Source organism: Orcinus orca, chromosome 4 (genome assembly GCF_937001465.1).
Source record: "Orcinus orca chromosome 4, mOrcOrc1.1, whole genome shotgun sequence".
Taxonomy (NCBI): Eukaryota; Metazoa; Chordata; class Mammalia; order Artiodactyla; family Delphinidae; genus Orcinus; species Orcinus orca.
The window spans coordinates 41957939-41983169 of record NC_064562.1 but is presented as its reverse complement, the minus strand read 5'-3'; the positions used below and the strand labels follow the sequence as shown (position 1 = coordinate 41983169).

Below are 25231 nucleotides of genomic sequence, written 5' to 3'. Positions count from 1 at the left end.
TAAGGGGCATGATGTCTGCAGTTTATTCTCAAGTGGTTCAGAAAATAGTATTGTTTTATACATACAGAGATATGACAGTAAAGCAAATGTGACAAAACGTTGGCAGTTCGTGGATCTGGGTAAAGTGAACCATCACTGCAGTTTTTCTGTATATTTGCAATTATTAAACGCAGATCTTCCTGCGGTGTACCTGGAAGTAGAGTTGCTGGGCCTTGGGCTGTGAATATCTTTAAATTTACTAGACAGTGCCAAATTGTTTTCTAGTGTGGTTGTGCTAATTACATTCCATTGTCCCAGGTCTTTACCAACACTTGATATTATTCAATTAAAAATTTCTATCGGTCTTCATGGGTATGAAATAGTATCTCATTGTGGTTTTTGCATTTCTCTGATTATAGGGAAGCTGAACATCGTTTTAAATGTTTATTTAAAAGTAAGTAAGTCATTAAGGCTTACTCTTTTTATGAATTCCTTGCCATATACTTAAGCATTTTTTAAACTGAGTTCTTTGACTTTTTCTTATTAATTTTTTGTATGTTAATATATTCTGGAAATGAATCCTTTGTCAGTTACCCACATTGCAGTTACCCACACACTTTTCAAAAGAGGCTTAAGGAAAATATAAAATTGAGTTATATTTTATTTGAGTTACGCAGAATAAAGTAGGTCAGAGGGCAGAGAAAACATTGCACATCAAATGTGTAGTGGCTAAGGGGTTGGCTTCTGTTTACAGATCTCTTCTCTCCTGGCTCAGTTAAATAATATTAGGCAACTTGAACTTGTATTTTTATCTCTGGTCCTTCTGAAAAAGGTTATTTTTTTAGAAGGGCAGTCTCCTGTCTCCAGTGTATTTCATTCAGCGATTTCCCAAGTAACTGTTCTTCTCTTCCCTTCTAGACTTAATAAAAAAAAGTCTATACATTGCTAAATAATGAAACTCTTGCACTGCTAAATATTGGCCAGTGCTTGGATTGAGTAACCTGCTCTCAGTGGTACTACATTACCTACAGAGCAAGAGGGTAATTCAGTAGCAAAACTATTTGGTTCATTTTCTAATACTGATTAAACCCTTTGCAGAGATGAGGAGAGATTAAACCACTTGGAGTACACTACTGAAAAAGATAATCTAATGATCATTCAAGAACTTACTTTAGTGCTGGCCTTCTTAAGGTGGTTAGGTATTAGCTTTGCATGTGGGCAAAACCAAACAAAACCCACCAAAAAACTCAAAAGTAAAATCAGAAAACTTTAGCCTTTGTAAGAACTTTCCCAGCCCCCTGCCCCCCATTTTATAAAGGAGGACACCAAGTGAGGTGACTTATTGGTTACCCCTGGTCATAGAGCAAGCTGGTGGTTGTCCTAACAGAACTTGACTTTGGATTCCAGATCCTCTTCACTTTCTACTCCAGTGCATTATGCTGCCATTCCTTCAAAAAATGGGTATATTACAGCTCCTCCTACAGAGGCACATCCAAGTTCTCCAGAGGGTAGATAACATAGCTGTCTCCACTTTCCTCATTGATTTCCTAGTAAACTGAAAAATGAGAAAATCAAAGGGGATCTTCTTTCAGGGAACTTAATGTCTTAAGTCTTGACTTTTCTAGTTAATGTAAGAAGTAAATTCATTTGTGATATGCCCCATAGGGACAAATGGATAGCCATGTCACTGTGTATATAGCTACTTTTTATTTTGAAGATCTTCTCACCTATTATTTTTATTCAGTGGGTAGAACTGGGTGGCAGTAGTCATTTTTCAATCTACTAAACTTATGCTACTTTAAAAAATCTTTGAATTATTTTCTTTATGGAAAATACAATAACAGTATAAAGAGGAAAACCTAGTCCTATTGCCCAGAGATAACCACTTAATGTTTCCTTCTGGACATTTTTACTATATATATATTTCATAGAGTTAAGAGTAAACCATAGTTTTAGATCCTGACTTTTTTCACTTAACATTATAGTTTTTATTAATGGATATACTATATCTCATTGTCTGGGTCTATTTTTTAAAATTAATTAATTAACTTTTGGCTGCATTGGGTCTTCATTGCTGCGAGCGGGCTTTCTCTAGTTGCGGTGAGCAAGGGCTTCTCATTGCGTTGGTTCCTCTTGTTGTGGAGCACGGGCTCTAGGCATGCGGGCTTCAGTAGCTGTGACTCGCGGGCTCTAGAGCACAGGCTCAGTAGTTTTGGTGCTTGGACTTAGTTGCTCCACGGCATGGGGGATCTTCCCGGACCAGGGCTCGAACCCATGTTCCCTGCATTGGCAGGCGGATTCTTAACCACTGTGCCACCAGGGAAGTCCCTGTCTGGATCTATTATAATGAAAATGCTACAGTGAACACTCTTGCCTGCGTTTCTGATTATTTTCTTATGACAGGTTCCTAGAATTGGAATTATTGACTCATCAGCAAAACTACTTTTAGTTTCTTCATGCCAAACAGATTTTGACAAAATTGCTCCCAGTTCCACACTCGTACAAATTGAGTATGAGAGTACCTGTGTCATTTCTGTCTTTGAACTTTATCATTAAAGAAACATGTTGCTGATTTGATCATGCAAATAGGCCACTCTTTGTCTGATTCATGTTTCTTTGATTACTAGTAAAAAGGCTTTGAAATATTTATTAACTATTTATCTTTTTTCTATGAATTCAGTTCATGAACTTTGCTTACTTTTTTGCAGGAGCCTATGTTTTTCTTATTAAATAATTTTTACATATTAAAAACATCAAACTTTTGCTATTTGTGATAATACCTTCTGCCATTTTGGTTGCTTTATGGCTTTATAGTTTTTATCTGGGGAAAACATAAATTTGTTTCTACACAGTCTAGATTTATACTTGGGGAGAGTTTGTTTCTGTGAGTTCTTTTGCTAATGATTTGTAGGGAGAAGATGAAAGCAAAAGGGTTATTGAGGACCAAATTCCTCTGTAATGAATTGAAATCATTGGGTAGAAGCCATTTCATGCAGACTCAGGGATTTTTACCTCTTTTCCCACTTCAGTTGCTTGTCTTTTATTTCTGAAATCTGCTTCATGTTACCCATTAGAGTTATTTGTCTTCTGCACAGTTAAAGTAGCCTCTTTGATCAGTTGTTCTTCTGTCCTATGGCATTTTCTCATGTCCTGATGCTTTCTTTTAAGGTATTATCCAAAGAGATGAGTCACCCATGGAAAAAGGGCTGTCTGGTCTGCGAGGAAGGGACTTTGAGCTGTCTGACGTGTTTTATTTCTCCAAGAAGGGATTGGAAGCCATTGTGGAAGACGAAGTGACCCAGAGGTTCTCCTCAGAGGAGCTAGTGTCATGGAATCTCCTCACAAGGACCAATGTAAATTTCCAGTACATCAGTCCGAAGCTCACCATGGTGTGGGTGCTGGGCGTCATAGTGCGCTACTGTGTCCTACTACCTCTGAGGTACGTCTCCTGCCCAGTAACTTGATGGTACAGTTGGTTCAGCTTTCTTTTTAAATCATGTATGTAATGGCCACCTGAGAGTATTAATGATACTAACCCACCCCTTCCCATTTAGAAAACACCACTAAACGTGACCTCCACAAAAACATATTATTCTCTCACATTTTTCCCAAATGGAAGTGTGTATTCAGAATCCAGTATATGTTAACTGCATCCATGTTGCTCTTTCAGTCATGGAAAATTTGAGGATGGATAGAAAAAGGAAGTTAGAAAAAAGAAGAGAGAGTATTTACAGTTTCACATTCACCAGAGTGTCATCCAAACTGTGACTGCCTCTCTTTGCTGGTCTGTAGCCATTCATAGCTGCACAGGAGAAAAAAATTCCTCAGAGTGGTTACCACACAGGAGAGGGATATTTGGAAAGGTGAATTTGTTCCACCTAGTTCAATTTTGATCACTCACTTTTCTTATTAAAAGTTCACCAGTTGGGCCCCGTTTTGGTTCTGAGTTTGCGTGCTCCCTCATGAGAAAGTAGCCTCAAAGCTCAGTTTACTGGAGCCACAGTGTGGCTTGTGAGTTGAAGAGGTGACACTGGGCAGTGGGATGAAGTGGTTATGGTCTGTTTAGCGTGGTGATGGCAGGTAGTAGCATGGGTGCCAGGCATGATATTGCTGTTGATTGTCTTGCTTCATTTCCCTGGACATGGCCTTGGTGTGCTCTCAATACAGCCTTCCAGGCAGTTGCTTCCAGCCGACTAAAATTGGCACATGAGTTGAAACCTCTTTACCATCCCTAGGGTGGCCTATCCTTGCCTCATTCCGATTTATTATGCGGAAAGAGATTGCTTAAGTGTAGGCAAAGGCACATTTCTAAGAAGCTCTCTCTCTTTTCTTGTGCTCATGTTGCCACTGTGTAGATGTTGCGGTATGTCTTTGGAGAATCATTTCAGCTGTGATAACAAAGTGAAATTAGGACACACTTGCTTGAACATTAAGCCAGTGTTCCCAAAGTGGGGTTCATGCACTCTGGGGATGCACAAGATTATCCATTGTTGTGTTTGGGAAATGTTTCAGCTTTTATTTATTAGAAGTTTCTAGTCTATTTATAATTAGTGCTTCCATTGATTTTATTTTTATTCTTATAAAGAAATGAAATTTCAGTAAAGTTGAATATATAGATGAGCTCTTACATCTTCACTTGGTCCATGGGTCAGGCACCGTATCCAAGGCAACCTGAAGAAAGAGTGAGGATTTTACAGCCCAGAGTACTTGAGATGCCCTCATATGTTTAGCTTTCACTTGCTGGGGGTACCCACCAAATAGTGATATGATTCTATTATCTAGTTTAAATTAATGCTCATGAAATAGATATGTGACATAAAAGATTCTTGCAAAGAAACCACAGATTTAGGATAATCCAGTAATATAAGCAGCCAAGAACAAGAAGAAAATGGCAGAATTGAGGCTCCTACTCTTAGTACATACTCTTCATGGGAAAGAATTGCTTTGTAAATGCTTTTTAAAAGAAGCAGTTGCTGCAAAGTGAGCATTTAAAAAACAGATTGTGCTAAAATTGTGTTGATGGTTGAATAACTCTGTGAATGTGGCAAAAACTATTGAATTGCCACTTTAAATGGTGAATTGTATGACATGTGAATTGTATCTCAGTAAAGCTCTTAAGCAACACAGATTGTGGCAGAAAACTTGTGTCATCTGTGAGAACTCTCATGTTGGCTCACTGAGACTGGAAAACAGAATTTTCTGTTAATTTAGCAAATAAAAATGTTCAATAGTTTTGAACCCAGTTGTTAAACATGTTAAAATATATAACCTCTTCTGATTTAATGTGTAGGAACAAGTGATTCTCATTAGGACAAGATGGCACAACATTATTTTAAAACTTTTGTGTAATCGATGGATGAGATTAAGCAGTCATTTAGTTATTGCGTTAGTGACTGACATGAAAATATGGCATCCAAAGAAAAACTGAATCAGACCTTCAAATCGCTGTGTCAAAAGGTGTTAAACCAAGACTTTAACAAGGTTTAACAACTTAACAAGGCCTTTATAAGGAAGCCCCATTTATTTTGAAAGGTATAAAATCTCAGCTTTTTCTTTTTGAGTAATTCTATTTACATTTCTAAGAATGACTCTTTCCTTTTGGAAGTAAAAGCATTTTTCAAAAATGAGAAAGTGTCTGTGGAAATGAGAGATATTGTCTGTCACCTTGTTTATTAACTTCTGAGCTATCTAGAACCACACAAAGGAACCACACTTAGATTTGCATGGAAGGATTCCTACATGGTGATATAACTTGGTGCTCTTATTATGAAAGAGCCTTTAAGTAAAACTTTCTCGTCATTTGCTATAAATTTCTTTGAGAAAAATTTGAATTGTGCCCTTTTCCCCCCATCATTAAAAAGCATAGAAAAACAAGTTATTTTCAGACCTTTGCAAGGTATTTTCCTTTTACAACCTCACCATGCCACACCAAAGTATCTCAAACAAAGTAAGTTAACTACTTTCAACCTGAAATGACTCCTTTATACAGCATAAAACTCTTTTATTATATAAGAAGTTAAGGGCTTCCCTGGTGGTGCAGTGGTTGAGAGTCCGCCTGCCGATGTAGGGGACACACGGGTTCGTGCCCCGGTCCGGGAAGATCCCACATGCTGCGGAGCGGCTGGGCCCGTGAGCCATGGCCTCTGGGCCTGCGCATCTGGAGCCTGTGCTCCACAGCGGGAGAGGCCACAACAGTGAGAGGCCTGCATACCGCATAAAAAAAAAAAAAAAAAAAAAGAAGTTAATATGTGTATATTTTTAAAAATACTTCAGAAAAGCAGAAGGGCAAGACTTTTATTCTCTTCACTAGCCCACTTAACCCTTTGATGATTGCATAGATTGAACGTGGCAGTTTTGTGAACAAATTTCCAGGCCTGCTATATGCATCTATAGACTGGTTATGTGCTTGGTGTTATTTTGAAAATGGTATCATACTCTACACATTATTTTGAAGTTTGTTCTTTTTTTTTTTCTCAAAATTTACAAAGAACCATTCTTCCATGTCAGAATCTATAGATTTGCCCGATTCTTTGAATGGCTGCATCATATTGCATAGCATAGATGCTCCTCAAGTTATTTACAGTTTAATTTTTTATGAACTTTATATTCCTTCCCTTTTCCCCCTACTGTTCAACTAGGTTTTGCATTACTGTTTCTTTTCCTTTTCAGGGTTACCTTGGCTTTCGTTGGGATCAGTTTTTTGGTTATAGGAACTACCCTGGTTGGACAGCTGCCAGAAAGCAGGTGAACTGTTTCCTTCCTCCCAGCCATTAATAGGATTGTCCGTTTTCTTAGCTGTGTCCACAAAGAGAATATTTGTGTGATTCCTATGTACTGCGTCAAATTTATGGCCTCAGCACGCGTATTAAAATGCCACTCACTTCATCTTCATAGTACTTATTTGATTTCCCATGATGCTTACATTTAAATTGACAGAAGTTGCTTTTCAAAAGGGGAAATGAAGAGAAGGAAGCAAATGGACTGAGGGACTCAAGGAAAGCAAGAGAGTCTTGTAGTATTGTCAAGCTAATGAGGCTGAGACCAAAGAAGCTTCAGCTTTCTTGGGCAGGAATTTTATCATGCTAGTCCTTGGTCAGGATTTATCCTTGGTCAGGGTGGAAGCTATTTTCCATTAGAGTTTTGTCCTAAATACCTCAGCGAGACAGTGAGAATTGAACTGTATGCTGCTGTCAAGGAGCACATTGAAGCTTTTATTGTATTGTTTCTTAGGAGTGCCCAGAGCTGCACAATAAAATGTTTTCTCTTTCCTTCAGTCTCAGAAACCGGCTGAGTGAACTGGTGCACCTGACTTGCTGCAGGATCTGTGTTCGTGCCCTCTCTGGTACCATTCATTATCATAACAAGTGAGTATTTGCTGGCTTCCTGCCAGCCTTTCTCTAGGTAAATCAGCATGTGATTGACAGTAGTGGGTGGGAGGAAGCAGGTGAAATAAGAGTATTTTCAGCGTGTTCATCCCTACTGCTTAGAGCGTCACAGACATAACAGTGCACAAAAACACTTTTCAAGGTTGTGAAGAACCTAGGGCCAGGACAGGAATAAAGACGCAGACGTAGAGAATGGACTTGAGGACATTCTGGGACGAAGTGAGAGAGTGGCATGGACATATATACACTACCAAATGTAAAATAGATAGCTAGTGGGAAGCAGTTGCATCGCACAGGGAGATCAGCTCGGTGCTTTGTGACCACCTAGAGGGGTGGGATAGGGAGTGTGGGAGGGAGACGCAAGAGGGAGGGGATATGGGGATATATGTATACGTATAGCTGATTCGCTTTGTTTTACAGCAGAAACTAACACACCATTGTAAAGCAATTATACTCCAATAAAGATGTTTAAAAAACAAACCAAAAAAACCCCTACTTTTCAAAAGCAATCCATTTGCAGAGGGAACATAATAATAAACATGTAATGACCTTAATAAATAGGCATTTATGGTGTGCAGGCCAGGCCAGTACTTCTCATAGGTCATCCCTTTGAGAAGGCGCTGTGTTATCCTGTTTTACGGGGTGAAGAAATGGAAGCTCTGGGTTTGCTTGTCTAGGTTCACGTGGCTAGTAAATGGGAGAGTCAGGTTTTAAACTGGATCCATGTAAAAATTTTTAAATGGTGAAGGTGACAGGCCTGCAGAATGGTGGAAAGAGGACTAGACTTGGGAATCCTGAGTCTGGTTTCTAGTCTCAGCTCTGCCACTTCTAAAATCCCACAACTGAGCCTTAAAACAGAACCCAGCATTCTGCTTACCTCATCCCTCATCAGAGAGGAGAAAGGTAGTAAGTGAAGTTATTAACTACATGGAGGTCATTTTGATTGTTTTTGAATTACATTTCTGGAAACTAAATTTTATTTTTTTATATTTAATATCATTATTTAAAAAGTTCTAGGACAAGCGTCTCTTTTTTTACTGACTGGATCTTTTAAAAAAAATTTAAAAATTTTTATACAACTTTTAAAGATTACTTGCCACTTACAGTCATTATAAAATATGGGCCATATTCCCCGTGTTGTACAGCACATCCTTGAGCCTGTCTTTCGCCCAGTAGTTTGCACCTCCCACTCTCCACCCCTGTGATGCCCCTGCCACACACACTTTTTTTTTTTTTTTTTTTTTTTGCGGTACGCGCGCCTCTCACTGTTGTGGCCTCTCCCGTTGTGGAGCACAGGCTCCGGACGCGCAGGCTCAGCGGCCATGACTCATGGGCCCAGCCGCTCCGCGGCATGTGGGATCTTCCCAGACCGGGGCACGAACCCACGTCCCCTGCATCGGCAGGCGGACCCTCAACCACTGTGCCACCAGGGAAGCCCAACACACACTTTTAACCACTCGTTTGCTCTCTATATCTGTGTGACTGGATGTTTGTGTCTTTTTTCTAGAAGGGAAACATTTCATCATTTGGCTTTACCATGTGTTACCAACATAAAAGGCCCCTTAAATTTCTAAAATTACAGGATTTGTGATTGGGCTGTGAGTTTTGGGGTGAGGATTAGAAGAAAATGTTTTGTGAAAAGTATGATTAGAGGAAACATCTTCTACAGAAAAGGAGCTTTAATTACACGGAGAGGAGTTCACAACTTATTGTAGAATTACTTCTAATTTTAAGGAAAACATACTAACATTGTTATGCATTTGGTTCGCTTTCTTCTCTGTATGGGTCCAAAGAAAAACCACTTTGCTTCATTAGTGTGAAATACCATTTGAACTTTAGGACAGAGGTTGGCACACTAAACTATGGGCTTGTAGGCAAAATGTGGCCTGCCATCTGATTTTTGTAAATAAAGTTTTATTGGAACACAGCCATGCTCATTCATTTAGGTATTATCTGTTACTGCCTTTGTGCCAAAACCACAGAGTCCAGGAGTTTTGACAGGGATTGGCTGGCTTGTAAAGCCTAAAGTATTTACTCTCTGGCCTGTGATAAGAAGAGTTTGCCAACCTCTGTTTTAGGGGGATAGGAGGGAGGAAACTACAGTGAATTTACTCTGGATCATCCTGAAGCCACTGAAAGTGATACTTATGAAGATTGAAATAATGTGAAAATACTTATGGTAAAATAAGTAAAACTTACATATCACAAAGTTTATTAAAGTTATGGAATCTTTGTAATTCAGTCTAATGTTTTAAAATTATTTTTTCATCATAAAAGGACAATATGATCATTACAGAAAAGTGATATAAATGTATGTAAAGGGAAAATCATGGGCCCCTCCTCCTATACTCTTAGCCCCCTCCCATCATACTGCCTGGAGACAACCTTTTTAAGATGAACCCGTATACTTTGAAACTTTATTTTTTTAGTGTACTTTTAAAAACAAAATAGCGTGAATTTCTACATGCTGTTCTGCAAAATAGTGCCCATTTTTCAAGATTTAGTATTAACCGTTGTTTGTAATTGCAGGCAGTACAGACCCCAGAAGGGAGGCATTTGTGTTGCCAACCATACTTCACCGATAGATGTTTTGATCTTGACAACGGATGGGTGCTATGCTATGGTAAGAACAACGCGTTGATATTTCAAGTAATTGCATGTGTTGTGGATTGTTCAAACTTTTGTTTTATTTTGGCACAAATTAGAAAGTTAGTTTTATATTAGAAAGTGACGTGTTATACTATGTAAGTATATAAGTTATCAATATTAATATATTTACATGAGGAATATATAGTGCAAGAAAAAGAAGGAAAACAGCCATTATATTTAAGGTAGTAAGAAATTAACTTAATGAAATGTAGACATACTTGAGCATGATTGGACTTTATAAAGTTGATACCATCTTGCTTGTAAAATCCCTGCAATGTTTAACAAGCAATAAAAAAAGTTAAAAAAAAAATCCCTGCAATGTTTAATGACACTTTGAGATGTTAAAGTCTTCCTCCTTAGAGCTGTACAAATCCCTTACCAGCCAATTAGTTCTGTCTCCCTTCAGGGAGTCATATGCAATTAAAGAAAAAAACCCTGTCCCTTTAATGAAGGTCAAGCAAGGAAGGCAGATATATATACCACATTGCCTTTCTCAGTTCTTGCCTACAGCCGCAAAAGAAAAGAAAAGGAAAAAAACCCATCAACAAACCACAAAGTCCACAGTAAAAATCAGACACCTCACAAGACCTTTTTGTGGCATTTCTGGCATGTTTTCAGTTCAAAGGGTGTTTTCTGTCACCCTGAAGAACTTGTCAAGATTTTCTTCCTCTCTTTTATTTGGAGGATCACTAAAGATGTTCTTTCCTGCTGGTGGTAAATATGCCCTAAACTGATGTGTGAATAGAATAATGAGAGAGGAATCCTGGGGAATCTTCTTTTCATATCTCATGGTGGTGGCTTGCGCTTCAGAGAGAACAGATGGATTTTATTTCACGTGTCAGCTCTAGTGACTGTTAGTCATAGTCTGGTGTGCTTTCCTGGGAAGGCATTTGAAGGGAGCCGTTATTTAATTTATTTATTTATTTTGAGGTATAGTTGATGTACAGTATTATATAAGTTTCGGGTGTACAGCATAGTGATTCACAATTTTTAAACGTTATACTCCATTTATAGTTATTATAAAATATTGGCTATATTCCCTGTGCTGTACAACGTATCTTTGTAGCTTATTTATTTTCTACATAGTAGTTTGTACCTCTGAGTCCCCTCCTCCTATGACTGATACTCATGGTCTGGTGTGCTTTCCTGGAAAGGAAGGCATATGAAGGGAGCCATTGTTGATTTAAGGGTCTGCTGCAGATAGGCAAGTAGGGAGTGCTGGCATGTGTGTTGGTAGCTGACAATCTGTGGCTTATACAAGTCATTGAGGGGGGTTTGAAGACCTTTGTAAAAGCTCCTAGCTCATTGCCAGATATTTAATCTAAGACACAAGTTCATATATATAACTCTTGGGCAAACACATTTTAACATGTTATTAAATTTCTCTAAGTTGTGGAGCTCTTTCTGAATTTAAGGAAGCTTTAACCACCACTCTGAAAAGACTTAATGGGAATTGGTAGTTCTTAACCTTTTTTAGGTTAGCAATCAGTTAATATTTATGTATCCTTTTTTTAGAAAAACAACAACATACATTTGCATCATACAAACAAAGTTTTGTGTATAATTTCAAGATGTTTATGGATCCCAGAAAGCCCATCCAGAGACGCCAGAAAGCCCATCCAGAAACCCTCATGTTAACAATCCTGGATAGACCCCACCCATTTCTGGGTGTATATAATAATTCCTTGCATTTATGTGGACAAGCACGTTCACATCCATTGTGTTTGACCTTCCCTGTAATCCAAAGGGGTTAGGGCTGAGATGTTGTAGTTGAGAAAGCAGAGGTTCAAGCGTCTTAACCAACTTGCCTAATCATGATTTTGTGTTTCTGATACAATATTCATTCCCTGTCCTGGTCAACAAAGAGTTGAGTATAACTCATTTGTGACTGAAGGCCTCAGAATTTTGTTAGCATTTTCCATGCTTCTTGATCATATATAACTGCAATTACAGGTGCAGTATACAATTGTATAAGTTACAGTATTAGCCAAGGCTTAGAAAAGCATAGAACCTGCGAACTTTCTGATGGGTTGAGTGATAGAAACCAAAAGCCAGTTGGATTTATTTATTTATTTTTTTAGTTTTAATTTTTTAATTGTAGTTGAGTACAATGTCATGTTAGTTTCAGGCGTACAACATAGTGATTCAACACATATACATTATGAATTAATCACCACTATAAGTTTAGTAACCATCTGCCACCATATAAAGTTATTGCAACATTATTGACTATATTCTCTATGCTGTATATTACATACCATTCCTTATTTATTTTATAATTGAAAGTTTGTACCTCTTAATCCTCTTCAACTATTTTGTCCCACAACCCCTTCCCCCCATCTCCATCCTTTCTAAGCCAACCAGATTTATATCAGAGGCAGCAGAGGGCAGAAGTGGGAGGAACTGTACAGCTAACCTCCAGAGATTGTATTTGTCCTCTTTTGGCTAAATATAAACTATACATCAAGATCTCTTCTTAGTGCCTTTTCAGAATTTTTTTTTCTTCCTAAACAAAGCTCTCTACTTTTTTTTTTTAAATCTAGAAATATTTTCTAACTTAGAGAGAAATTGTAATAATAAGAATGTTGCATGGAACATCCATATGCCCTTTATCCACATGTACCTGTTGGTAACATTTTGTGCCATGCTTTATTATTTACATTCTCATGTGCTGCTTTCTCTCTCTCTATGTAAAAATGTGTGTAAAATATTTCTACTTTTAATATGTTTATATGTCATATTTATGTGTAATACTAATATAATATTAGAAATCTGAGTCTGTAACAATTCATTCAATTCATCAAGTTCTTTCTTAGTTTTCTGCAACCTATATTTGTATCTCCCTTTTCTTCACAGTGAATACCCTTTTTCCCAACAATATCAACATGTTTACTCATTTTCTCAATCCTATAATACATCTAAAATTGCTTCAGGATTGCTTCACCTGTTTTACTACAAAAAGAAAAATATGTTGTAAAAAGAATTCAGGGTATTTTGCATTTCTTGGTACCCCACCCAAGATGGAGCAGATGTGGTCAAATACTATCTTTGTAAATTTCTTAGATTTTTTTTTTCCTCCCCCTTCCTTCAGTGTTCTTTTATTCATTTGAAATACAGTTGGGTTCATTTGTTTAAATTTGCTTTCACTTTGCTAGTTGCATCCTTGTTGATTTATTTTTTAAATTTGTGAGACATTAATATGTTTTGAAATGTCAAAACTAGACAGAAAACTACACTCATAGAAGTCACTCCACCCATGTCCATTCTACCCCATTCCCTCCTATCCTTGTAGGTTTCCAACTACATTGGTTTTGCATATGTTTTCTTTTTGTAGAGGTAAACAAATACATGTGTATATTTCCCCTTCCATCTAACACAAAAAGTGGCATACTTTATTTGCTCTTTTGCAATTGCTTTTTTCACTTAACAATATCTCCTAGAAATCACTCCTTATCAGTCATAGAGATCAACCTTATTCTTTTCCTAGCTGTATAGTACTCCATTGTGTGCATGTACCATGGTTTATTCATCTAAGTTCTTATGTTTGGACATTTAGGTATTTTCCAATATGTCGCAATTACAAATAATGCAGTTATAACTTTGTGCATATATATTTCCATTTTGTTGGAGCTATATCTTCAGGGTAAATTCCTAGAACTGGAATTATTGAGTTGAAGGATAAATGTATATGTAGTTTTGATAAATTTGCCAAATTTCCTGCTATGGGTGTTATAATCTCCTCATCCCAAGCAATGTGTGAGAGTGCCTGTTTCCCACAGCCTTGGCTCAGAGCGCATTGTCAAGCTTTTGAATCTTTGTTGATTTGAATGGTCAGAAATCATATTTCAGTGTAGTTTTTTTTTTTAATATTTATTTATTTATTTGGTAGTGCCGGGTCTTAGTTGCAGCAGGTGGGCTCCTTAGTTGCAGCACTTGGGCTCCTTAGTTGTGGCATGCGAACTCTTGGTTGAGGCATGCATGTGGGATCTAGTTCCCTGACCAGGGATCAAACCTGGGCCCCCTGCCTTGGGAGTGTGAAGTCTTAACCACTGCACCACCAGGGAAGTCCCTCAGTGTAGTTTTAATTTGTATTTCCCTTATCTTGGCTGAGTTGAAAGACCTCTACTTTTTAAAGCTAGAGTAAAGCTAGTATAGCAACATAGCTTAAAATTCAAAGGCGCTACTAAGAATACTTTGTGCTATTATTTGGCCAGTCATGTCCTTTGAACAGACTAAGAACTTCAATCAGTAGAAGAAGGCCAATCTTTTCTCTGAGTGGGGAATAGGAACTTACTGGTACTAAAAAGAAAAAAAGGCTTTCTTTGGACAGCTATGCCTTTGCATTTTTTTCTCATGGTCCTTCTAGGTTGGCCAGGTTCATGGTGGATTGATGGGAATTATTCAGAGAGCTATGGTCAAGTCTTGTCCACATGTCTGGTTTGAACGCTCAGAAATGAAGGACCGACACCTGGTTACTAAGAGGTAAGCAGCATCATTACACAGTATCCATTGGGGTAGCATAAAATCTTTCAAGCCTTGGTCTTCCTGCCAAAGAAGGCAGAGCAGTACTAAAGGTTAAAACTAAAACATATGGAGCTCTATTTGTGGTTGGCCTTTTCTGGTGAATCACCTGTCTTAGCTAGATTTTAAAATTTTTGAATTCTGTAGTCATAGTGGGATACATGATGAGATTAGAAGGCCCATACATTTACATTGCCATGACTTAGATATAGTCCAGTCACTGAATTTTTAAAGTTGAAAATTACTACCTTGAAGGTAATAATTGGTAACCATTGGCTGAATAAATAGATGGTGGATTAAGTGTTTGCTGAATGACCGTTATCACTTAAATCCATGTAGAGACAGACAGAGCTAATGCTATTTATGGAACAGGAGAAGGAACTCCTGGGGCTTGGGGTACAGTTGCTTACCAGAAACCTTTGTTTGGAAATAGCTTTTACCTGAGGCCTTTAACTGAAGGCACTCTGATCATTGCTGTAAAGATGAAGGTGGGCCATGCTTTTAAAAGTAAAATGGAAAGTACCTGTTGAAATCTCTTTAAGGTTAGAAAACTGTTCCCCATCTTGAGATTACTGAGCAGCAGTATATACTCTGGCAGCTGTAATCTCTCTATCTCAGCTTTACCAACCTTTACACATTTTTTAGAAAGGGACCAACTTGAGTTTATTTTCTTTACTTGTATCTTATTTCTTTCCTCCTTATTGCTTTACAAGTATATCTGTGTTAGTAGAGAGTAAAGAATACCAAAAAGGATTCCCACCTCTCTCTTTTTTATGGTATAATTTTGATCCTTTTTGTTTCTTCACAGACTAAGAGAACATATTGCTGATAAGAAAAAATTACCCATATTAATCTTTCCTGAAGGTAAGAAGGGACAGTGCTTATTACCAAGCTATAGTTGCTAACAAGTACCGAAAGTATATGAGGAATTGGATTGTTCTAGAATTGGCATTCTTAGTTCAGATCTATGCTGTCCTGTAGGGATGGGACGGCCTCTGAGCTAGTAATTCCCTGCTTTCTTTTGAGATCTGATGGAAGTCCTGGTACCTTTCTGACCTTAGAAGTTGTTTCTGGGTAATGAACTTAGAAAGGTATTGTCCATAACTTTTTAAAGTCCTTATTTTAAGATGTGCTGAAATTGTCACCTGTCATGAGGAAATTGTATCTTTAGAGTAACCAATAATAAAGTAAAAGTTCGTTATTAAACCTGCTTAGAACTGTCGAATTACTACTACTTAAGCGGGAATTGATTTGTAAAATGATAATAAAATATCTGTAATTTTTTTTCTTTTTAAAAAAATCTGTAATTTGATATGACTTGAATATTTTAACTTATTTTATATCAAAATGATTCATTTTAAAAATGGCTGCTTTAAAAAATATTCACCCTCTTCTCCCATTTCCTTATAGGAACTTGCATCAATAATACTTCAGTCATGATGTTTAAAAAGGGAAGCTTTGAAATTGGAGGAACCATATATCCAGTTGCCATTAAGGTAAAATGCCCTCACCCCCCCAAAAGAGGGCAGTGACTTGGTAATGTCATTTTGATATAATTTCAAACTTAAAATTTGCAAGAATAAGGAATACTTGTGGACTCTTTACTCAGATTGACCAATTGCCCCATTTGCTTGATCACTTTTTCTCTCTACTGAGTTATGTATATAGATATGTGGGGTGGTACTGTGTGCCAGGCCAGTGTCTGAGTACTGAGGACGCCATGATAAGCAAAACAGATACTGTTCCTTCTTTCGCCCACCTTCTAGTTAAGTGGGAAGACAGATATTTAAGAGTCATGTCAATAACCCTCCTGTATCAGTGCTCTCTGGCTCTAGTCAGGTGAGTTATATGGCCTGGGTTGCTCTTTGGGTTTTTTGTTTGTTTTTTAAATTTTTAATGGAGTGTAGTTTTTTAAATTGTTCTTTTAATTTTTATTGGAATATAGTTGATTTACAATGTTGTGTTAGTTTCAGGTGTATAGCAAAGTGAATCAGTTAAACAAATACACATATCCACTCTTTTTTAGATTCCTTTCCCATATAGGTCATTACAGAGTATTGAGTAGAGTTCCCAGTGCTATACAGTAGGTCCTTATTAGTTAACTCTTTTATATACAGTAGTGCATATCTGTCAACCCCAATCTTCCAATTTCTTTCTCCCCCTCTTACCCCCTGGTAACCATAAATTTGTTTTCTACATCTAGTTTGCTCTTTGGATCCTTTCTGTCAAGTAAAGTAGCTTCTCTTTTTTGGGGTGTCTGATAGAGATGTTTGGCTTATCATCCATTGACATGGATAAGAGAAACTGCCACTTAATTCCTAACTGGAACGCATTTTCTTTTCTCTTTTCTCAGTATAATCCTCAGTTTGGTGATGCATTTTGGAACAGTAGTAAATACAACATGGTGAGCTACCTGCTTCGAATGATGACCAGCTGGGCAATTGTCTGTGATGTGTGGTACATGCCCCCCATGACCAGAGAGGTATGCCATAGACAGCTGGTCTTTGGTGCTTTATCTAGTCAGATAAAGGCAAGAAAACCTTTACCTGAAAACCTGGGTGTCTCCCTTCCTCACATTAGCTACAGTTGGACTTTCTGCTTTCTCAGCATTAGTCATTAAAAAGTATATATACCTAGCTCTCTTCAAAATCAAGCTGGTTTTATATTCAGAGAGTCTTTTCCGTAATAGTTTTTACAATTGCCATTGGTTTCTTGAACCTGCAGGTATTGTAGAATTTTGTATCTTGAATAAGGCTAATATAGAGCATAATAAACATATATACACGTGATAAAAATATTAAACAGTACAGCACTGCATTTTCTTAATAGAACAAATGATACCTGCTATGATTCAGAATAGAGCATATTTGAGCTAAAATATGAATCTTATACTTTAAAACAAATCTAAATGATTGTGAGACATTTGAAAGCATTATTTGAAAACTCTGTCTTAAGAAAGTACTTGTGATTGTTTTTTTCCAGGAAGGAGAAGATGCAGTCCAGTTTGCTAACCGGGTTAAGTCTGCTATTGCCATACAAGGAGGGTTGACTGAGCTTCCCTGGTAAGAAATTTTTCAGAAGTACTATCACTTTTTTTTAAATTAAAAAAACTCAATTTTAATAATGTCATTTATTATGCTTGTTAGCTGGAGATTTAGCTGACACTGACAGTGGCTCATACAGCATAACGATGGCTTAACTAAGAGAGAATTTCATCTCCCATACATAAACATAGGCAGTCTAGACTGCTATAACAGCTCATTCTGTATTGGTCTACCATCCTTGGTGTGCTTCTACTTTATGGTCCAAGATGGCTGCTCCACCTCTACCCAGTGAGTACAGCAAAATGGCTAGCAGGGAAGAACTAAAACAAGAAGGACACATTCATGTCTTTAAGAGTACAGGCTGGAAATTGGACAAGCCACTTCCACTTGTATCTGTTTGAACTGACACCTTGCTGCAAAGGAATCTGGGAAATGTAGTCTTTGTTCTGCATGGCCACGTGTCAAGCTAAAATTTAGGGTTCTTTCACTGAAGAAGAAAGTGAGAATGGATTTGGAGGAATGGGCCCTGGGAGGCAAGGGGCAACTTACAGACTTGTTCATATTTAACTCCAGCTATAACTATATTAAAGAAAACTTAAAAACTTGACAGGAAATAAGCAAAATATTTTAGGTATGGATATCTATGACTTCAGTTTTTTGTTTCTTTGAGCAAGATTGAATGTAGGTGGGAGTATTAGTCTGCTCAGGCTGCCATAACAAGCTACTATAGACTGGGTGGCTTAAACAACAGAAATTTATTTTGTCACAGTTCTGAGGGCTGGAAGTTCTCTGTTGTGTCTTTTTAAAAAAATTAATTAGTTAATTTATTTATTTTTGGCTGCGTTGGGTCTTCGTTGCTGCACACGGGCTTTTCTCTTTAGTTGCAGTGAGCGGGGGCTGCTCTTCGTTGCGGTGGCTTCTCTTGTTGCGGAGCACGGGCTCTAGGCGTGCAGGCTTCAGTAGTTGTGGCACATGGGCTCAGTAGTTTTGGCTCACGGGCTCTAGAGTGCAGGCTCAGTAGTTGTGGCATGCGGGCTTACTTGCTCCGCGGAATGTGGGATCCTCCCGGACCAGGGCTCGAACCCTTGTCCCCTGCATTGGCAGGCAGATTCTTAACCACTGTGCCACCAGGGAAGCCCTGGTGTGTCTTCTTATAAGGGTACTATTCCCATCTTGAGGGCCCAACCCTGATGACCTCATTGAAACCTAATTAGCTCCCAAAAGCTCCATCTCCAAATGCCATATTATTGGGAGTTAGGGCTTCAGTACATGAATATTGGGGGGCACACAAACATTTAGTCTGTATCAGTGAGGGTTATAATAGGAGATTGATTCTTACACACACACAGACATAGGATTTGCAAACTGGCACAAAATAGTCCATACTTCAAGTCCTGTAAGTGTAATAAAGTCCTGCTGTCTTTTTGGTGTTTGAAAAGTTCATCGGAGGCAATTTTGGCAATGTTGTAGGAGCAGGATGTGGCTCACCAAGTCAGGCTGTCAGCCAGGCAACCAAAGCCTTCTGAACCCGCAGAGGAACGTAGGACTATTTAGGGATTAAGCCTCCTGAAGAAGGGCTGGCTAGGTTCTTATATACGCTTTAATGCAAGGGTGGGGAATGTCTCTAAAATATTTTATCCATTCACATACCTTGAATACAACTAATTTCACCTAGGAAAGCCTGTCTCTGGCATCTGTCATGCTAATGAACAAACTCCTAATTTCTACAGTGAAAACCCATTTCTAAAATTCATTATGCTAATTAACAAAGCTTGGGAGGTTGATGGGAGATCAAGATAGCTGAAACCTTATAGTGGCACCTCTGGAGGGTGGCCTTCTGATTAAATGCCTAGTTGACCACTCTGGGAGTATGAGTTCTTGATTTAGGGCAACTCACTTTAGGGCCCTAAAGTCAAGACTAGGGTTAAGACAGGTTAAGACTAATATTTGTATTACACTCTCTAAACTGGAATATGTGAAACTAAATTGCAGACATCCTACCATCATGAAATGACAGGCTTACCAATGTCCTAATTTACAGATGTCCTAGTGACCCACCCATGTTCATATGTGTAATGGGCTTCCTCTTCCTTGTTCATTGTTCTCTACTCTTTATCCCCCTTCCTCTTACCTGACATCCCAGCCCCGCTCCTGCCCTGAAGCCATTATGAAAAGCTTAGAGCTTTGGATCTATAGTCTCAGATACCAAGGAAAGGAAGAAACCCTTTCGAAACAAAAATAACCTAAGGGAGTTAGCTCCAGGACAGACTCCCAGTCAGATTGGCTTGAACGAAATGGCACAAATGATCCTCAGAGTTTTAAAATTTCCTTTTATCAGGCCATCTGCAGTTTAATAATAAAAAGTTACTTTTAATTACCTGGCCTCTTCTTTAAAAAGAAAATAGGCTCACTGCCTTTCCAGATGTGTTTGTCATTTGGATATGAATTAACATGTCTAGATTTTTTTCCCCCCTAGATTAAATGAGAATTTAATTGTGTCATCTTAAAGTGGCTTTTATATATGGCTACTGCCCTCCTTAAGAGCTAAGATTTGCTGTCATTGCAAAGGGGAATTAGGTAAAACTTTGAAGTCTCTGGGGGTGGCAAGTCACAGCTGGGGTGCTCAGAGCAGCATGAGGTTTACTGGAGTGCTTGGGAGGGAGAATTGTGTAAAAATAATGTCAGGATGCTCAAGGACAAATGTTGCTGACTGTGAATTTTTATCTGCTTTGGCCTGGACCTCAGGAAAGGAGGAATGGCCTTTCTTCTGTCTCTCCCTCCCTTCCCTAGTTCTTACTATTCAGAATTCACAAAGATGCTCTGAATAGTTAGAGGCAGCTCATGTGGATAAAAGAGGCTCTTGTGGACAATTCTGGAGACCTAACGACAACTTATAACCTTATTTCATGGAAATTTCCTACAACTGACCCCCTAGAAGATTTGTGGACCGAAGTCTATTTTTAAGTTGAGGACCTCCTGGTGGGCCGTGTCTTAGTTTTGACTTTAGAGGCCAGGACATGGCAGTTGTCTCAGGTGGCCGTCTGTTTGTAGGTCACTGTCTTCATGGCATTGAGTTCACTGGCTAACCTATGATCCATTCATCATCATTAGAGAGCACTTGGTAAACATTCATGCTTAGCTGGGTTAAAATTAAACAGGCAGAGTATAAAGTAAGCAAGTTCTTGGTCCATGCTCTCCTAGGAGTTAAAATCTAAAACATGAGATTAGGAGAGAGAGAGTGGCCCTGACAGTCCAGTCCCCTTCCAGCTCTTCCAGCTTGTTGTTTCTTTGTGTTGTCTAAAGAAGGAAGTGCGCACAGAATACTTATAACCCAGGCAGGTCTGTTTTCTCCACCCTGGAGAGAGTTCAAAGATTCACAGGCTCTGAATTAAGGAATGCTGCTTACATAGGCACTATTATTGGTTGAATGCAGTTTATGTTTTTGTTGCTTGTTTTATTTTGAGTCTGTTTTGGAATATGGAAGATTATAGTACTTGAAATATAGTGGTTTGAATCAAAACATGATTTGTTAGACATAGGATTAGATTTGAATAATGATGAACCCATTTCTCTTTAAGGAATTTACCCACACATACTCAGTATCCTCACCATTTCTTGTGTGTTTATTTAAAATTTTCCATATGGCTTTCTAGTAAGATATAGGTCGATTTAGATTAAAAATACCTAGTACTTTACTTTCCTTGGGGAAAAAGATAGGTAAACAATCCTAGTTTTAATACAGTATCCAAATATTGAATATAGCAGCCCTAACTTATAAAAAGAAACTGAGCAGAGAGATTGTTTTATGTTAATCAAACATCAGAGAGATTGTTCCTGCCTTAAAGTAACACAAGTCTGATTGAGTGGCAGAGCAGAGATTGAAATCTGGTTCCTTCTGCTTCCAAATCCAGTGTTTTTTTGCCTAATCTCTGACCAGCTGCTAAATGTCATGGCACCGTGCAGCGTGTATTAATAGGTAACACTTTTAAATCGCTGCTGGGAGTATCTTTTATTTATTTGTCTTTCTGTTCTCAGGGATGGAGGACTGAAGAGAGCCAAGGTGAAGGACACCTTTAAGGAAGAGCAGCAGAAGAACTACAGCAAGATGATTGTGGGCAATGGATCTCTCAACTCAGAATTAGACTGAATGCCACCCAGGCTTTCCAGAACTAGTCCTTAGAAATGGAATGTGGTGGAGTATTTTTTTGGGGGGAGGGCGTGTTGTTTTGTTTTACCGTTTTTGTTTTTATTGTTAATCTTTTCTACCCAGTGATTGTCTCTACCTCTTGATGCCAGAGGCAGAACCCACGGTGCCCTTTTGGCTTTTGTTGTTGTTATAGCATTGGCCTCATGAACTGTAAGGTAGTTTACTGAGTTTGAACAGATTCTCTTTTGTAAAATGATTATGTCATTGTAGATTGAATGAAATATTTGTACAGGAAAATGTGCTTCTAAAACACTTTGGGAACTCGTTGTGTTTAGAACTCATTGATATGGTAATTCTCAAGAAAATACCCCAAACTTTGTTCACGATTAGCTTTCTCACGCTCTTTCCTCCCACTCTCTTTAATCACTGAAACAGGGATTACACACGAGTTTGAGTTACTATCATGGTTTTGTTCTACTACAAGGTTGAAAAGAAAAATGGAAGACAGTATTTAGGAGAAAGGACAGCTTTGTGGCCACTTGATCTGAAAGTTGAAAGGAAATTAAATATTTTTTACTAGCGTGTTAGAAGAGACATCCTGTTTGGTGAGCTTTACCAAAGGAAAGTGAGTCCGCATGACTATGTGTGCACACTTATCCGCAGGCAACTTGCAAATAAACATACGTTAGCCAGCAACTAGTGATAAAGTTTTTAGTTTTCCCGTTTGTTTACTAAAGGTATATACCTAAGGCCTCTCCCATCTACTGATTTGTTTGATCTTGTAACTAAACACATTTCAGATAGGAGGAGCCTTTGACAAAACCACAGATCACACTGAGTGTCTTCAGCGGGGGTAGGAGTGAGTGAAGTGTGTGGCACTGTCCTTCCTCCTCCACCCCTTTGTCCTTTATTTCAGAACTTTCCCAGTTCCTTAAACAGGAAAATAAGTGGTAAAATTACCTTTTGGAAACTGAGCCTTAAGTTTTTTAAAGGAGAAAATACATGTTTCCCGACTCCACAGAATAAGCAATATTGATAGCAATCTAGTGCAATCAGAGTGTTATTCCTCTTCTGGTAGCCATGTACAAAATGTGACACTGTCTTACGGTGAATATAAATAAACTCTATATTTCTAAATGTCTGTTGCATTATTTTCCCTGCACCTCTACCCTCTTACCCTCTTCTGATTTTGAGTAAGTTAAATTCTTTTCCATTACAAACAAGGATTGTTTGTTATTTTTCATTTCAATGACAGAGTTAGATTTTCTGGGGCTGGAACATCTGGGAAATGAGAAACATGAACCGCTGGTTTTGGTGTGTTTTTTCTTTTTTTTTTATTAGCCTAGTTGTCTGGACTCTGACCCTTGGATTCCGTTCTTTTGCAGGTGAACTCAGGCAACTCTCTCTTAACTGACTCTAGGTAGGCCTGCCCCAATGCTATCAGTGAGTATTCTTCTTATCAAGCTATAGGAGTTTGATCCCAAGGGAAGATTTGTGGAACAGTTGACCATCTTGGTCAGCTACCCTTCTTTTCTCACTTCCTCCCATCTTTTCCCTTTGTTCTTGCTTTAACCTTTGCCCCCACCCAAAACAAACAAAAACTCTCCTGAGGGTGAACTTGACCGAAAATCAGCAAATCCAAATATGTATGTTGGGGTGACTCCTTGTCTTATTTGTTTTTTCTCAGAAGATTTCCTTTTCCGTTTTCCTTTTCATATTCAATATAGCTTGAATTAATAAATCCATTTTATTAATTGGGTCAGTTCTCAGAAAAGCTGATAGAACAACTAACAGCTGTTTTGTTTGGACACTGATAATATGTATCTTTCCAAGGGCACTGTGAAAGTAATAATGCTGTCATGTATTTACTAGAAAATCTAATGCTATTTTAATCAGAACCTTCTTGTAGGTCTTTGACTTACACAACTAGTTTTCAGGTTGTTTTAGGAATTACGGTGTTACTGAAAACATGTTTTTAGAAAGCAAATACTGCTCAGATTTAGTTTATACTCCTTCTTTGGACTTGCCTTCCCTAATATTATTTTATACCCACTTTAGAAATATTGTGCCCGAAATATTGTGTGTATTCCTGAGTCTTCTGTAACTGTATTGGGATATCAAGGGTAGGCAGGATTTGGTAGAAAAATCCCATTAGGTAAGAACTTTCATCTAACCCTTGTACAGATTCATTCACTGAGCCTTGAGGTTACCTTTTTTTAGTCCTACCCTTTGTCTTGGTGACATTTATAGACATTGAGTTTCAAGAATGCCAAGGGTTTCTGAAATGTCCTGGCACATTCCGGGACTGGAAGAGCAGCCATGTCTGAATCAGCAAATACACTCAGAGCGTAGGGGGAATAGTCCCAGATCACAGCCTGGGACAAAGAACAGTGGCAAGGAAAGTTTTCTTGTATAAGCAGACTTTCCAAGGCCAACTCAACTTTGTCTTAGTGATTTGCCATTATCCCCTCGGTGCACATGCTGCGTTTGGGTTGTTCTGTTGATACCTGCAAATATATGATAAGGGCTATTGGTTTCTCGTGACTACAGAAAAGTTACTGTGGTCATGAGGGCTGCCTCTTGACCAGAGTTGCCCTCAGTCGTTGTTTCTGAAATATGGTACTTTCTTAAGCGTAGTACTGCAGATCTAACCTGCTTCTTGCTGGGTCTGAGTAGCTTGTGCTGGGAGGCTGGCGGGGAGGATGGGATCTGGGATTGGTACCGAAAACTAGGGGCCCTATTAGGAACTTGACAAAAGCTATATGATTGCTTTTGTCTTTTTTTAACACTGGTTTCTAGCGAATTGACGCTACTGGTGTTTGATGTTTTTTTGGAGTAATGGTTAAGATGAGATAAAGAGTCATAAAGACATTTTCTAATTGTGGCTCTAGCACTCATCAGCTTTTCAGCCTTTGACAACTTACTTCTCTGATTCTCACTTGTCTTCTTTCTATTTATTGTGAAATTCTAGAATACACACAAATGTATATGAAGGTGTGCAGGTACACTTTAAGGGCAGTGATAAAAATAGATACCTGCATGCTTGTTACCAGGCCAATAAGTAGAACATGACTGGATCCTGGAAGGTATGAAAAATCACAAACTATTATTCCATTTACCATCAATGGACAGTAGGGTTCCTTTTAGCTTATTGTAAATATGCTTGCATATCTCTTTTTAGGTATGCGCAAGAGTTTCCCTAGTTGTTTGTATAGTAGGAATTAAGGCTGCTCCAGGATAGGGTATGAGCATTTCACCTTTAGCATAGAAGCAGCCAAACATTTCCAAAAAGGTTGTGCCATTTTACACAACCTAGCAGCGGTGTATGAGAGCAACACTTACATTTAGTGTAATAACATATTTGGATTTATTTTTAATCTTGTTTTGTGCTTTCTCTTTCTTCCATTTTTAAAAATCTCTCTCTTCTTCTTGCCCTCTACTGGATTTATTACTTTATCCATTTTCTCTACTTAAATTGGAGTCTAATGGTCTTAATTTGTTTTTAT

At 38.3% G+C, this 25231-nt stretch overlaps 1 protein-coding gene across 4 annotated transcripts in view; it reads left to right on the top strand.

The window, feature by feature from the left end:
- Window positions 1-22862, top strand: part of GPAT3 (glycerol-3-phosphate acyltransferase 3) — a 57452-nt gene extending 34590 nt beyond the window's left edge. For all 4 annotated transcript variants that reach the window (XM_033409975.2, XM_033409977.2, XM_033409976.2 and 1 more), the window contains 10 exons: window positions 3148-3418; window positions 6649-6723; window positions 7254-7343; window positions 9894-9987; window positions 14380-14495; window positions 15343-15398; window positions 15945-16030; window positions 16888-17016; window positions 17517-17596; window positions 21614-22862. In XM_033409975.2, the coding sequence (XP_033265866.1) occupies window positions 3148-3418; window positions 6649-6723; window positions 7254-7343; window positions 9894-9987; window positions 14380-14495; window positions 15343-15398; window positions 15945-16030; window positions 16888-17016; window positions 17517-17596; window positions 21614-21725 (1109 nt within the window). In that variant the 3' untranslated portion in view covers window positions 21726-22862. The remainder of the gene's footprint in view (window positions 1-3147; window positions 3419-6648; window positions 6724-7253; window positions 7344-9893; window positions 9988-14379; window positions 14496-15342; window positions 15399-15944; window positions 16031-16887; window positions 17017-17516; window positions 17597-21613) is intronic.
- Window positions 22863-25231: the final 2369 nt, after the last annotated feature.